The 16764-nt window shown below is 37.3% G+C and overlaps 1 protein-coding gene across 1 annotated transcript in view; it reads left to right on the forward strand.

The window, feature by feature from the left end:
* Window positions 1-16764, forward strand: part of MTA3 (metastasis associated 1 family member 3) — a 158472-nt gene that overhangs the window by 57996 nt on the left and 83712 nt on the right. The window contains exons 5-6 of the mRNA XM_060117054.1: window positions 8882-8945; window positions 11147-11264. Coding sequence (XP_059973037.1) covers window positions 8882-8945; window positions 11147-11264 — 182 coding nt within the window. The remainder of the gene's footprint in view (window positions 1-8881; window positions 8946-11146; window positions 11265-16764) is intronic.

The raw sequence follows: 16764 nt of genomic DNA on the forward strand, positions 1-16764 counted from the left end.
CAAATCATGGTTCGTGTACTTCTGGATGTCCCCATAGACCCATTCAAGAGGGCCTTTATGAGATCAAAACTATTTTCATAACAACAGTAAGATGTTATTTGCCTTTTCTCCTTGTTGATTTTGCAAAAGCAAAATCATGTGCAAAAGCAGTGGTGGGTAAACTGCTGGCACCGAGTCAGCAGGAATCACGTCAGTGTCACCAAACTGTGCTATATTCGTCACTGTATTGTATGCATTTCCAATTAAGAAAAGAAAAAAAAAAGACAAGTTCCACTTAAGAATGTTCTTGGCAAAACAGTACAATTTATTAATTTTAATGTCTCAAATGCCTTTTTTTAAAAATTGAGGAAAGAGTCACACAACATGTTAACCACTGTACAGTATACGGGGTACAATTCAGTGGCATTCAGTATAAAAAATTTAGTATACTGACAACGTTGTGCAACCATCACCTCTCCCTTATTTCAAGAGATTATACGTCTTCATTTTCCGATGTATGTAAGTCAGATCATTATGCTGTACCCCTTAAACTTATATGGTGCTGTATGTCAATTATACCTCAATAAAACGGGAAGAAAAAAAAGAGATTACACATTTTTTAATGTTCCATGTGCTGAAATGGGAAGTATGCATAAATCGTTTCTGCTGCCTATGAAAGTGTGATGATCATTTTGAGAAAAAACTCATGGGCTTGTTTGAAATATGAGCTAAACTAGCTACCTTTTTCATGGAACACCACTTTTGCCTGAAATAACCACTGAGAGATGAACTGTGGTTATTGAGACATGAGTATTTGATGGATGTTCTTTGAAAATGAAGTAAACTAGTTACTTATGTGAAAACCTAATTGTCTATTAAGCCAGACATTGAGGAGATTTGCAAAAATGTAAAATAACACCACTGTTCCCATTAATTTTGGGGGGGAATATAGTAATTATTAATAACAAATATTTGGTAATATGTTTTTTATTTTAAATTAATTAATGTTAAATTTTTAGTTTTAATTTCTATCATGGTAAATATTGATAGATGTAACCCACAAAGGCAAAAGTTCATTGAGGTTCTCAATAATTTTTAGGAACTTAAAGAGATCTTGAGGGGGCTTCCCTGGTGGTGCGGTGGTTACGAGTCCGCCGCCTGGCAGTGCAGGGGACACGGGTTTGAGCCCTGGTCCGGGAGGATCCCTCGTGCCGCGGAGCAACTAAGCCCGTGCGCCACAGCTGCTGAGCCTGCACTCTGGAGCCCGCGAGCCACAGCCGTTGAGCCCACATGCCACAACTAGTGAAGCCCGAGCACCCTAGAGCCTGCGCTCTGCAACAAGGGAGGTCACCGCAATGAGAGGCCCGCGCACCACAATGAAGGGTAGCCCCTGCTCACTGCAACTAGAGAAAGCCTGCGCCCAGCAACAAAGACCCGATGCAGCCTAAATAAATTTTTTAAAAAAAGAGATCTTGAGACCAAAAAGTTTGAGAACCATTGATAAAGTCAGTCTTGAAGAACAAAAATGTTAGAGGTTTATATCATTCGATACTAAGACAGTTGTATAGCTACAGTAATTAATGTAGGGTAGTACGGGTAAGTGGATTGTGAAATAAACCAGTGGAACAGAATAGAAAAGCCAGAACAGACCCACGTATATAGTACAACTTGATATTTGATGAAGGAGGCTTTGCAGTGTAGTGGAGAAAGGGTGGTCTTTTCAGTATATGGTGCCAAATCAGTTGGGTGGCCCTAGGGGAAAATAAATGAAGGCTTCCCTTTGTCTCTCCCTATCTCTCCCCTCGCCTCCCCCCCCAACGCTATTTTTTTGTTGATGAATTGAGGATTTTGTTTCTCACCGTTTGGATTTTGCTGATTGTATCCCCCCGTGTTCAACCACGTTCCCCTCTCCCTCATATTTCTCGTGAATTGGTAACAGAGGACGTGGTTTCCTTCATTCCTCCTGCCCTGCCTCCTTCCTCTGTGGGGAAGAGTGAAGTACAAGAGACAAAGACTTCTTCATAGGTGGTGATGTACATTAGGAGGTATATAGTCTCTCATTTCTGGATGTTACTGGCATTTATTTGATGCTTATTGCCTGGAGTTCCATTAATCACAGTTGTTATAGAGTGGTGATATTCTAATTACACTGTTCTTCATATACTAGTTGGAAGGCTTTTGTGTTTTTTGGTTATGACTCAATTTTAGTTTTATGTTTTAGTGTATAACAACTTACAGCAGAGGCTATCAACTTTATGAGACTCAACCTCTCTTTTACATATTTTTTAATACTTCCTATGCTATTCTGGAATGAAATTCATAGATAATTTATTACTACACATGTGATACATAGTTTGGCTTGGAATTTAATTTTGGGTTGAAGATGACTAACCCCATTGTCCTCAAGCATCTATTGTCATTGAAAGTAGTTTTATATCACATAGATTCTCCATACTCTGCATATTACCTGTGTTTTTCCAGCTTTGAAATCATAGAATTCTCTTATCCATTGTATCCTGAAATTTCAGGGATGCCTCAATGGTGAGGATATTTGGTAGATCATTTTATTCTATTTTATTAATTTTTTTTAAAGCTTAAAGGTTAAAAAAATATTTATTCCTCCCTCCCTCCCCCACTTCTTTCCTCCCTCCCTCCCCACCTCCCTTTCCCCCTCCCTTCCCGAAGGCTTCTTAGTTGTGGCATGCTTGCAGGATCTAGTTCCCAGACTGGGGATCAAACTGGGACGCCCCCTGCATTGGGAGCGCGGAGTCTTACCCACTAGACCAGCAAGGAAGTCCGTGTTGAGGCCTTTTAAAAATCTTCAGAGAAAACCCAATTTTTACAGATTTATGTTTATTGATAAATAAGTAGTAATGCTAAGTTTTGTTGTTTTTTTTTTGTGGTACACGGGCCTCTCACTGTTGTGGCCTCTCCCATTGTGGAGCACAGGCTCCGGACGTGCAGGCTCAGTGGCCATGGCTCACGGGCCTAGTCGCTCCGCTGCATGTGGGATCTTCTCGGACCGGGCCGTGAACCTGTGTCCCCTGCATCAGTAGGCGGACGGACTGTCAACCACTGCGCCACCAGGGAAGCCCCAATGCTAAGTTTTAAGTATACAAGTAATAAAATAGAACTCCACTGTGGATTAGCAGTCTCTCTCCAGTTTGGCTACTAACGTTAAAGAAACTTATTTGGAATCTTTAAAACAAAATTCAAACAAAGGCAGTTTTCTTCCTGTACATTTCATTGTGTCAATATTTTTATTTTAAGATGTTAGATTTTTGCAATTTTCTTGGTATCTGTAAACAAAAGTTAAGTTAGCCAGAAGAGTGCTGTTGAGACTATAAGTAGTGCTACTTAAGAGATGAATGTAACATAAAGATAGTTATTTACTTAGTATGCTTAGGCTCTTAGGATTGCTAAGGAGAAGGAGGACTAGAGGAAGAACAAAGAAATGAGAAAAATCATATCACAATTTAACATGTTAAAGTCTACATGTTTAGCACACTTTTTCTTGAATGTTGTGTTTATACTATATAATCTTTCCTTTGAAATGATCAACCCTATGGGTTGAAGTGTTTTCTTCTCCAACTAAAGCCATAATGCAGAAATGCATTGGGCTGGGGCTTCCCTGGTGGCGCAGTGGTTGAGAATCTGTCTGCTGATGCAGCGGACACGGGTTCGAGCCCTGGTCTGGGAGGATCCCACATGCCGCGGAGCAACTGGGCCCGTGAGCCACAACTACTGAGCCTGCGCGTCTGGAGCCTGTGCTCCGCGACAAGAGAGGCCGCGACAGTGAGAGGCCCGCGCACCGCGATGAAGAGTGGCCCCCGCTCGCCACAACTAGAGAAAGCCCTCGCACAGAAACGAAGACCCAACACAGACATAAATAAATAAATAAATTTAAAGACTTTAAAAAGAAAAAAAGAAGAAATACATTGGGCTGTATCACAGGATAGCCTACATATTGTCCCGAGTACTGGTGTTCCCTATGGTTGTGGAAAGAAATGCTTGTGAGATTTTCCTAGTAATCAAAACAACTTGTTTGTCATCCTGTCTTGGAGAAGAGCTTCCTAATCCTAGCTCCTTCTTTTGAACATTCTAGTTTCTCCTAGTCATAAAAGGGAAAAGTGGCACCAAGAGAGGATTTTTTTCCCCCTTGAATTCCTCTTTGATAGTTTCTTTCGTTTGTTACCAGATCTCCAGGATCATGGGTTAATAACTTGTTGCTTTGCTTCCTTCCACATGCCACAAATGGAAGGGGCTTTCCAAAACACTGCTTGCCATGTTTCTTCACAAAATCCATTGAGCTATCACATTAAGCTCAAGCTTCTCTTCTTGGGTTTTCATTCCTCTGTCTTACCTACTCACACAAGTTCTCTGACATTGACCTTGGCATTTACACTACTCTGATACTGCTACTGTTCATTTCTAAAAATTTTAGAAATCTCTCTTCACTTTCTCTTCTCCCTTCCTTTTCCTTTGTATTTCCAGTATATCACAATTTTATTTAAGTTAATAATCAGTATTTGTATTTTATGAACGCATAAATATTCCTCACATAATCCATTGTTGTACAATCTCATGTTTTCCTTGGAGTTAATAATTGTTTTGCCTCTTCCTTTTGATTAGTCTTCTAAAATGTAAAAAATTTTAGTCCTTGCATATCTGAAAATGTTTTTCACACTTGACTGATGATTTGTTTAGGCATATAATTCTGGTTTGGAAATAATTTCCCTCAGAATTTTGAATCTTTCCGTTTGACCTATCTTACGTTGCTGCCGTTGAGAAATGTAATCTTATGAAAGCATTTTGGATCTTTGAACTTCATTAATTGTTTTAAATTTGTTCATTGTATTCAGTGGATTAAATGCTGTATAAAACTGTTTGCTGAATTTCCAATCACAGAACCAGGCATGGTTCTTTACATGAAAAAATGCTCAGAATTCAGTATGTGGCTAATATAAGACTCATAAAACCAATAACACAAATGCCCCTTTTTTGCGGGGGGGTCTTAAAAAAATAAGCATTTTATTTTGGGATACTTTTAGATTTACAAAGAAAGCTGCAAAGATGGTACAGAGAGTTCCCGTGTACTCTTCACTCGGTTTCCCCTAATGTTGATGATTTATAGAATCATTGCATCTTTATCAAAACCAAGAAATTGACATAGATGTATTACTATTGACTAAGCTCCAGACTTTATTCAGATAGTACTATTGTTTTTCTGATGTCCTTTTTTTGTTTCACGATTTACCCTGACATTTCATTTAGGCATCATGTCTCCATAGTTTCCTCTGGTGTGTATCCCAGTCTTTCCTCGTTTTTCATGACCTTGACAGTTTTGAAGAACAATATATATATATTTTTTTAGTAATAACTTTATTGAGATATTGTGATGGTTAATTTTATGTGTCAACTTGACTGGGGCTATGTGAGGCCCAGATATCTGGTTAAGCATCCTGGGTGTGTCCGTGAGGGTGTTTCCGGAAGAGATTATTAGAATCAGTAGACTGAGTAAAGCAGATTGTCCCCCGTGCCCCCCATGTGGCGGAAACCTCTTCTAATCAGTTGAAGATCTGAAAAGAGCAAAAAGGTAGAGGAAGGGAGAATTCTCTCTCTGTGTGACTGACTAATCTGGGACCTCGGTCTCCTGCCCTTGGACTGGGATTTACAGCATCAACACTCCTGGTTCTCAGGCCTTTGGACTTGGACCAGAACTACACTTTTTGTTTACCCATTCATCAGCTGATGGAAATTTGGGTTGTTTCCACTTCTTGGCTGTTATGAATAATGCTGCTGTGAACATCCGTGCACAGGTTTTTGTGTGGATGTATGTTTTCTTTTCTGGTATTATGCTTAGCAGTGGAATTGCCGGGTCAGAGGGCAACTCTGTTTAACATTTTGAGGAACGGCCAAACTGCTTTCAGAAGTGACTGCACAGTTTTATATCCTCACCAGCAAAGTATTAGGGTTCCAATTTCTCCACATCCACGTCAACACTTGTTATTGCCTGTGTTTTCCATTGTAGGCATCCTTGTGGTTTTCTGTGAAGTGTATCTCACTGTGGTTTTGAGTTTGCGTTTTCCTAATGGCTGAGAATGTTGAGCGGCTTCCCCCCGCCACACTGGCAAATAGTTTGTTTTTGCATATGTTAAAAATTGAAATATCGTTGACATACAACATTATGTTAGTTTCAGGTATACTAAATAGTTATTTGACATTTGCATACATTATGAAATGATCACAGTAAGTGTAGTAATCATCTGTCCCCATACAAAGTTACAGTTAGGTTCATTGCTTGAGATTCAGGGTAAAACAATTGGGTTATCTATATTCAGAATTTGATAATAGTTCCTTTAGTTTGCCGTTAGCTTAAAATTTATCATGCTTTTTCCTGTGAGCCAAGATTTGTTCAGCATAAAGGAAGCCAACACTTTAAATCTCTTTTTAAACTACTTTTATCAACAACTCTTGGCGTGGTGGTACATGTGTTAATTACATATTCATATTTACTTCATAAAATAATTCTGACTGAACCTCTTACTTTGTTAGCTGTTAATATATGTACATGAAAATTTAAGTGACACATTTTCATTTTTAATGGGGGAAAAGGTACAATATACTACATTAAAGAAAAATTAAGAACTAAAATTACCTATTATCCTTTCCTCTTTGCATAAAATCTACATTTCCAAAGATAATTTATATTTTAGATTGGTTGAGATATCTATCCTTCTATTGGTTTTGTAATCATGTTGTGCCTCTAAAACAGTATAATCAGTGTTTTCTTATCTCCCGATATAAATATGAAAATAATGGTTTAGTGATTAAATTCTTTTGTCATTTCAGACAGTATGGAGGCAACTTTATGCTATATTCCTTTTTTTTTTTGTGGTATGCGGGCCTCTCACTGTTGTGGCCTCTCCCGTTGCGGAGCACAGGCTCTGGAAGCGCAGGCTCAGCAGCCATGGCTCATGGGCCCAGCCGCTCCGCGGCATGTGGGATCTTCCCGGACCGGGGCACGAACCCGTGTCGCCTGCATTAGCAGGCGGACTCTCAACCACTGCGCCACCAGGGAAGCCCTATGCTATATTCTTTTTATGAAGTTTCAGTGTCTGTTATCCTATAAAATTCAAGTGGTATCTATTACAATAACATTTACAGCATCTGCTCCCCTCCATTAAAAAAAAAAAAACCTGACTTTAGAGAACTTAAAAAAATATTTTTTCTAGGTGATTAAGTATTAAATGTTAGAAATACTGCTTTGTCAGCAGCTATTGAGGCAAGAGAAGTAAATGAAACTATTTTTGGAAATCCCATTTGTTTCTTAAGCACTCTTGCGTGTGTGAGCATGTAGTCACAGGTCATAGAGGTTCTTCTATGGCAGCTGTAGATGTGGTAACAGCAACAGAGCAATTTCCCTGCTCATAATTCTGTCCTTTGTAAGAGCTTGTCAGGTAATTGTTGACTTTACATATGCATTGAAGTAATAATGTTAATTTTTCTGCTTCAGTAATATGCATGAATAAAATATATTAGAAAAGTAGAAAACCTTTATAGCTCCTAGTAATCGAATTAGAGATTTGACAGGATTATATGGAAATACCACATGCTCACAGAGAAATCTTTATTTATTTTTAAATTATTTATTTATTTATTTATTTTGGCTGCATTGGGTCTTCTTTGCTGCAAGCGGGCTTTCTCTAGTTGCGGTGAGCGGGGGCTACTCTTTGTTGTGGTGCAGGATCTTCTCATTGCAGTGGCTTCTCTTGTTGCGGAGCACGGTCTCTAGGCGCGCGGGCTCAGTTGTTGTGGCTCGCAGGCTCTAGAGTGCAGGCTTAGTAGTTGTGGCGCACGGGCTTAGCTGCTCTGCAGCATGTGGGATGTTCCGGGACCAGGGCTCGAACCCATGTTCCCTACATTGGCAGGTGGATTCTTAACCACTGAGCCACCAGGGCAGTCCCTGAGAGAAATCTTCTGAAGTGATAACAACCTAAGATGATTAACAGAGAAAGATGTTTTGATGAGAGGAAATCTTTTTTTAGATTTAAGGAATATACAGTTGCAAAATGTTTACTAAACTATAATATTTTTCTTTTTTTAGTAAACTATAATTTTTTACTTATGTGTTAATATTTTACTTTTGCAAAAGTTTTGCTTTTGGTAATTTTTTCCTTTGAATTGTATTTCATTCTGATAATCCAACAACAAGCTTCCTATTTAATGTATATTTGATGCATTTGTTTTTACAGGTTATTTCATGGGGAGCAAGTAGTGACTCTTGTTTAGAAAATCAAATGACATTATGACATTTAAAAAATATTTTGTGGGCTTCCCTGGTGGCGCAGTGGTTGAGAGTCCGCCTGCCGATGTAGGGGACGCTGGTTCGTGCCCCGGTACGGGAGGATCCCACATGCCGCGCCCGTGAGCCATGGCCGCTGAGCCTGCGCGTCCGTAGCCTGTGCTCCGCAATGGGAGAGGCTACAACAGTGAGAGACCCGCGTACCGCAAAAAAAAAAAAAAGAAATTACCTCATATTAACTTTTTACAGATTCAGAAACTAGCTCTTAGTCTGAAGCTTGCACTGTACTGTTCTTTTTTTTTCTTGAAAAATTAGGAAATACCTATAAAGTGTTTTATGTTACAAGGATTTACTGCCTAACATTGTTCCTTCCCCAGATTAGCCTCTTAATAAATGTCTACAAACACAGTCTTATTTTTTAGGTTACACAAAACCAAGATGGTAGAGAGTCCAAATATATGCATAATACAGATTTTCCTAAAAGCCATCTAGTTTCTTAATACCACCTTTACATTTTGAATATTCCTAACTTTGTATATATCATCACTGTGAGGGTGAGGTGGCCTTTATTTATTCACTTTTCTCCTCTTTCAACAGGGGGAAATGCAGTGTTGCCCTTCTGAATGAGACAGAGTCTGTATTGTCATATCTTGATAAAGAGGTAATTCACAATTATACTTGTTTTTGTTTTTCCCTCTATTTCATAAGAAGCCCATACTTTTTGTATTATTTCTTCTTCTAACAAATTATTGCACAGTGATAGCAGTATTATGGTAAAAGTATAATGACTGGACTGCATTCAGGTAATTTTATTTTTCTGGTTAACTGAGATAAAAGTTGGCCAAAACTCCCGTGTCTGTCTGTCTCTTTTGCTTGGTAATTAAAAGCTTGTAAAGTATAGCACATGATTTAGTTGGTAGTGGAAGAACTATTTTTGGTTTTATGAAATAAATGACTTCAGTATACTTGGTCCTTCTCCCGTTTTTTTCTTTTTAAATAAATAGCTTTTCTTTTAGACTGTTTGCAGATGAGATTTTACCATTGGTGGTCTGCTTTCTTTCCTGGACTCCTAATAAACTTTGTCAACTAAAAATATTTTTTTCTGTAAACTTCAAGAAACATTTTAAACATTTTTAACAAGTTGAATTAGAGCAATCACTTCATTGAAGGGAAGAAATTCTTGTAAGCAAAACTATTCCACATTTTGCAGTTTTATGTGACTTTTATCATTTGTGTTGTGGGGAAAATATTTTACTATTGATAATGTTTCAGTATTTAACCTTTATAATTTCATAGTGTTTGTTTTCCCAAAATCTTTATTACCCATAGGTTTTTTTTGTTTGTTTGTTTTTTACAGAATTAAAGGGACATACTTTCTTTTTAAAAAATATTTTACTATGCTCAAAAGTGTTGTTCCCTTATCTCAAATGAAGTAAACATTGCCGAAAATGATTGACACAAACATGTAGAACTACTATGTATTAGAAGCCTAATAAAGAAAACTAAAACGAAAATAAGTATTCGAGGCAGAAAAAAGGTTAATAGACTCATGAAATTTGGAAAAGAAGGGTAGGGTTTGTCATCAGTCTGTCTAACAGAATGATGGATAATATGGATAATGATGGTGCTCAGAAATTAACTTTTGCTCACAGAAGCAGAAATAAATAGAGGACATATTCAGTATGTTTTAGTGTATTTTATTGTATTTGGCTGTTAAGAGAGTGGGTTTTTTTTTTTTGGCTGTGATGCATGGCTTGTGGAATCTTCTTTCCCTCACCAGGGATTGAACCCAGGCCACTGCAGTGAAAGCACTGAGTCCTAACACTGGACTGCCAGGAAATTCCCTGAAATTTTTTTTTAAAGGTGATATTTATTGCCTTCTAATTTATTAACAATTTGTATATGCTAAGGACTGTAGTAGATGAAAATTTGCAAAGGTCTTTAGGAATTTTTTCCTATCCACTTGCTTTTTAACCACCTAAGTCCTTTATCAGTCTGCGGTTCTTAGGGATAGGCCCCTTTCAGGATATAATACAGAGAATCCTGCAGTAGGTCACCCTCAGAACCACAGTGGGAAGCAGAGACAAGACTTTGCTGGTTCAGATGATCTCCAGTGGTTATGCAGAATTCAGCTAAGGATTTGTGGCTATAGGTCATTTTATCCATTAGGTCCAGTAACTAGGGTGCTTTGCTCTTTAAGGGTCCATGGAAAGTTAGGTGGGTATGCCAGTGGTGGTAGCATGTATAGTTATGTTTATATGCCTACCTATAGGTACGTATGAGTGTTTCAGAATTTAAAGGAGAACTGCAGAATTATAATTAATAGACATTTACTTGAGTGTATACAGTGGGACATATTAGTAAACGGCATATAAACTCAGTTCTTCTGTAGTTTATTTAATGTGAGATGTGTGTGCATTTTAATATTTTTGATAAAATGTGAGCTGGACACTAAGTAAGAGTGCCGGGTATCTATGAAGGCATCCTTACTGTTTGGTGGGGGCTTTACCGCTTTAAATGATTACTTGATTTCAGGGGTCTTCCTTTGACTTTTGCTTAACTTTGCTAGCTTTTAGTTTTAGAGCAGTTCATGGTTTTCTGTTAGACTAAAACAAATAATAGTAACACTTTATTATCCACTTTTATTGTAAGCTATTTGTTTTGGTTTCATTTAATTTTATAATGTTTACCTGATGATAGTCACATCGTGCTCTTCTTAAAGATTTATGAATTTATTCACCAAAATGAAATTTTATACTCTGGAGTTTTATGGTTTCATTATTGTGACATTGGATTTATTGCTTTATAAAAAGTAGAAGGAATTATGTTTACCTAGGTATTTTCTGTCATTTTTTTTTCCAGGATACTTTTTTCTACTCATTGGTCTATGATCCCTCAGTGAAAACACTGTTAGCTGACAAAGGTGAAATCAGAGTGGGACCTAGATATCAAGCAGACATTCCAGAAATGCTCTTAGAAGGTATGTTTTCCTTTGGGTTGCAAATCCTATGAAAACAAATGCACCTTGAAACTCAAATATTTTCCTCATATGGAAGAAACAACTTTCAGGCTAAAGTTTAAAAGTAACGGGCTCTTCCAACTTTAGAAATACAACAAACAGCAATGAAAAATAAGTTAATCGATCAGTTATTCATTTTTTATTTCACACTTTCATGAGTTTTCTGCCTGTGTTTTTCTTTTAAATACAACTTTAAAAATGTTTGTGTTGTTGAACTTGTGTTTCAATGTGACATGCTCATGCCTTGAGATCCTGAGTGCCTTTATGTCATCTGTCTATGGTAGCCTTAGAAATCTAGTGAACATTTACATTTTGGTGGGGATTTTGGCTGATCTGCGTAGTTTCTCTACCAGAGAGATTCAGAACTTTGCATTTTAAAAACAGATCTTCCTAGCAAGACTTTTCTTTTCTTCTGTCATAATTATATACTTAAAACCTTTATTTTCTGATTTCAAAAGTAAAACATTCTTACCATTAAAAAATAAAACACAAAGAAACGTGTAATATAGAAAATGAACACCATCCCCTTTCCTTCTTTCCAAATCCATATTTAATTACTAATGTTGTTCAGGGTATTTTTTTTTGGTACAGGCTCTGGCTGATAATCCATTCAGGAGTGGTCTTTGTGGGATGGCAAGTTGCACATTGCTCTGCAATTGCTTCTTTCAGTTAATAGTGTATCTTTAGCATCTTTCCTCATGAGTAGAGTGGCTTTATTCTTTTCAGTGACTGTAGAGTTCTTAAGTCTGCATGGATGTGCCACAATTTATTTCCTTTACCAGTACCCTATTGACAGACTTTTAGGTGTTTACATTTTTTGATATTACAAATGATGCTTCTAGAAAAGCTTTACATATACTTATGCTGTGTAAATATTTTTCAAGCATAACTCCCTGGAAGATATTGAAAATGCTTCTTTGCCCTTCAGAAAGGCTGTTAATTTTCATATGAGTGAACCAGATGCTTCCACCAATAGATTATTAAAGAACCCCCCTTGCCCATTTTGTGATATTATTGTCTTGGCTTTTCATTTTTTGTTGTTGTTGCTGTTTTGTTTTTTTTCTTTAATTTATAAAAGTTACTTATGGTTTCCGTTACTGCTCTTCTGTAAATTTCTTGTGTATTTTCTATTTGGTTATTTATATGTATTGGCAAGAGTATTTTGCATATTAAAGGTAAACAAATATAAAAGTATTTGCCCTTTGCCTACGAGTGTTGCACGTATTGCCTCCTCACTTAAAAAATGTTAATGATTTTAAATTTGTTTTATTTATTTTTGTTATACAGAAATTGAGAATTTTTGTCATACAGAAGTTTAGAATTTATCCCTTAAGGTTTATATAATTTGCATTCTTTACCTTGCCTTACCTATAGGAAATATATGCAGAAAAGTTAAATCAACTCAGGATAGAGTTGTGTTGTCATTGTCAGTGGTGGGTAGGTGGGGTGACTGTGAATAATAACAGGTTGCAGACTTCTGCATTTTCATGAATTCAGTACCAGGAAAGGTCAGTCAGTAATGACTAAGCTTTGAGAACAGAATGCCACGTCTGCACTCATCTGTGTTTAGAAGTTTTTTTTGAAGAAATTGTAAGTAGTGACTCAGTTTATTATAGGCTGAGAGATTGCATTTATTAGCATTCTGTTCTGTACAAACCATCTTTTCTTCCAGAAATAATTTTGGATGTTTTATAGTCCTTAGTGTTTGATCTTAGACTTTTATCACTACATGTAAGTGTTCACTAAATATTTATTGTTTTATTTTTAAAAACACTTGATTTGGGCCTCCCTGGTGGCGCAAGTGGTTGGGAGTCCGCCTGCCGATGCAGGGGATATGGGTTCGTGCCCCGGTCTGGGAGGATCCCATATGCCGCGGAGCGGCTGGGCCCGTGAGCCATGGCCGCTGAGCCTGCGCGTCCGGAGCCTGCGCGTCCGGAGCCTGTGCTCCGCAACGGGGGAGGCCACAACAGTGAGAGGCCCGCATACCGCAAAAAAAAAAAAAAAAAAAAAAAAAAAACACTTGATTTTCAAGTTTTACAAGTAGTGCTACATTGAGTATCCTTTATATAATGCATAATTTTGTACTCTGGATATAACTGGAAAGTGTGTTCCCAGAAATGAAATTGCTAAGTCATAAGGCATGTGTTTTTGAAATTTTATACAAAATGGTAATTGTCTTCCAAGTAATTATTTACAGGTGTTTTTTTCCTTGTTTTAATTAAGGTATAATTTATATGTAGTACATTTCACCCTCTTCTGTGACAGTTCTTTGAGTTTGGGGCAAATGTATCCACTCTTAGTGAGATAGTTCAGCAAGTCCATCTATGCACAGGCCAAAAGCCAGGGGTGACCCTGGTGCTCATGTGTGCTTGTTGCCTGGCCCAAGTCCTACGTTCCCTGAGCAGCCCTTTGTTACTCCTCCCTGAACTTTGATCTCTCCCCTTGTCAAACTCTGCAGACTGTGTCGTTCATGTAATCTTGTGTGCTATTTTTATTATTTGACTTTTAAAATTTTGGACTGCCTGAGCTGTTGATTGTGTGGTCCTCTCTCTCTTTTTCATAAGAAAAAAATTTATATATATATATATATTTTATTGAAGTATAGTTGATTTACAGTGTTGTGTTTTTTAATTTTTTTGATTTTTAAATTTATATATATATATTATTGAAGTATTTTATTTTTTAATTTTAATTTATTTTTTTTTTATTTTGGGTGCGCCATGGCTTGCACGATCTCAGTTCCCTGACCAGGGGTTGAACCCGGGCCATGGCAGTGAAAGCTCCAAATCCTAACCAGTAGACCACCAGGAAACTCCCTAATTTTTTTTTTTTATGTTTGGTTCTTTCTTGAGCACTGACATAAGCCTAGGTGTATAGAAAGCCTAGAAAATTTTGTGTATTGCTCATGTAAAGATAAATGCTGAACCAAGTAATAAAGTTGGGATATTTCAAGTAACGGTGGGCATAAAAATCAGATCATGGAATCTCATGAGTTCTCACTTATCTGCAAAACTTTTACGTATGATATTGCCCCCAAAAAGCATAAAGCTGGTTAGAGTTAGTAATTTGGAAAGCATATCTACCTAGCTTAGAATTAAAAAAATTATTTTAGGAAACGAAATCATATATAAAATGCAATAATTTATTCTACAGTACTTATCAATAAAGATTTGAATTCTTGAGGGTAAGAACCTTGAGGTTCTTCTTCCAGGTAAAAGGAAAGATTCTTAACAGCTTGTGGCATTTGGGGAGTTACACCAGTATTATATTCGTTAATATAATAGATCTTATAATTCATTAACAAGTATTAATTGCCTTTAACATTGTGTTTCTCTTAGTAGTCTTCCGGGTGGGTGGTTTACAAACTTTATTTAGGCAATAGAACCCTTTCTTATTATGCAGTATGACCTTAAATAAGGAAGTCAGGTTGTTGTGGGTGAAGTGGAAGAGAAGGCCCTGTTGAGTCTCTTGAGGTACCTTATTGAACTTTAGGATTCAGAGAATCAACTTGAAGACCACTGTGCCGATTAGAATCCTGTCTCTTCGTTGCACAGTCAAAACCCCCAATCCTTGCAGCTAGAAGCGCTTATGATGAAGTCCCTTTGTAACAGTATAACGAAGGAGCTCCACTGTTTTCCCTTTGCCTTTTCCCATTTTTTAAATCTTAAAATTTATTTTATTGCAAACAGTATGAATTGTGGTAGAAAATGTAGTTTATATTGGAAACAAAAAGTAGTAGTCCCTCAGATCATCCATTCTAACCCTAACTATTAACCACTGTTATTAATTTAACATGTTCTCCCAGACTGTTTGTTATATAAATATGTATAGAGACCCATGAAATTATGTTCTGTAGTATTCCTCGTGTGATAGATCCAAGTTTATTTTATCTATTTCTTATGTGTTTAATGGTTGGGCAAGTTTCCCCTCAGTTGTTCTTTAAAATTTCTTGGTTGTGGCGGGGTTCTCATGTCGGTGACATTTTTTTTTCTTACTGTCAAAGTTTATCATCAATTTGTCAATTTCTTCCTTTCCAGATTTCATTAGGATTCTGATTGAAATTGTATTAATATTAAGATTATTTGGGGAGGTGATTGATTATTTTATAATACTGGATCTGCTTCTGAGGTTTCTGTTCTATTCCCCTGGTCTGTCTGTCTGTTCATGCTCTAGTAACCCATGTTTTAATTATAGAGGCTTTGTAGTATGTGTTAATATCTAGTGAGGCTAGTTCCCCTCTTATTTTTCGAAGCTTGACTAACACCAGAAAAAAAAAAATCTTCCTTCCTGTTTTTATTGGGGCTGCAGTTAATTTTTAAGTTAATTTAGACAGACATTTTGATGATTTTGAAACATCCTATCCAGACACAAGGGTTTCTTTCTCTTTGTTCAAGGCTACTTTTGGGTCTTGTGGAAGTTTTTTGTTTGTTTGTTTTGTTTTAATACAGATTTTATATATTTCTTGTTAAGTTTATTTTATTTATTTATTTTTTCCTGGCTGCTTTGGGTCTTAGTTGCTGCGTGCAGGCTTTCTCTAGTTGTGACGAGCAGGGACTCCTCTTTGTTGTGGTGCGTGGGTTTCTCATTGTGGTGGCTTCTCTTGTTGCAGAGCACAGGCTCTAGGTGCGCGGGCTTCAGTAGTTGCAGCACATGGGCTCAGTAGTTGTGGCACGCGGGCTCTAGAACGCAGGCTCAGTAATTGTGCTACATGGGCTTAGTTGCTCCGTGGCATATGGGATCCTCCCAGGATCGTACCCGTGTCCCCTGCACTGGCGGGCGGATTCTTAACCACTGCACCATCAAGGAAGTCCCAAGTTTATAACTTGTTACCTTTATTTATACATGTTCTTCTTTAACAATGAAAAACATTGTATTTTTCAACATAAATGAAAGTCACTTTGGGCTCTTATTTCAACTTAAAGCATTTAGCATATCCAAAATGTTTTTTTCACTTGTAATCAGGAAACCCACTAGATGCAAGATTTAAAGAACCCCCTTCTTCTAATTAGTATATTTTCTGGGAAGGAGGAGTAGGGTGGCAGATCGGTGCCCCAGCAGTTAAACCACACTTGAAAAACACAGACACTGCCATCATAGAAGCTTTCATACACAGCCAGTACCTGTTTGCAGGGGAATTAAATAGTAGAAAACATCATGTTCAAGAACAGATATTTAGGACTTGACGCAGTCTGTGCTTACTAACCCTTTTGATACTCTTGAGTGGGTACGTTTAGACCAGTACCCACTCCAATTTGCATTGGCATTGGATGTAGAACTTGAATTAATATCCTGAGTAGGTGGAAGCATCAGCTCCATGCCAGAATATATTACAGGCTTGCTTTCTTTGTGAATGTGTCCTGATGAATTTAAGACATTGTTGTGGCATTTGTCTTGCTGGTGAATATTTCTTTTTTGTGGCTTTAGAATTTTAAAATTCATTTATGGCTACCCACCATCTAGC

Source organism: Mesoplodon densirostris, chromosome 14 (assembly GCF_025265405.1).
Source record: "Mesoplodon densirostris isolate mMesDen1 chromosome 14, mMesDen1 primary haplotype, whole genome shotgun sequence".
Taxonomy (NCBI): Eukaryota; Metazoa; Chordata; class Mammalia; order Artiodactyla; family Ziphiidae; genus Mesoplodon; species Mesoplodon densirostris.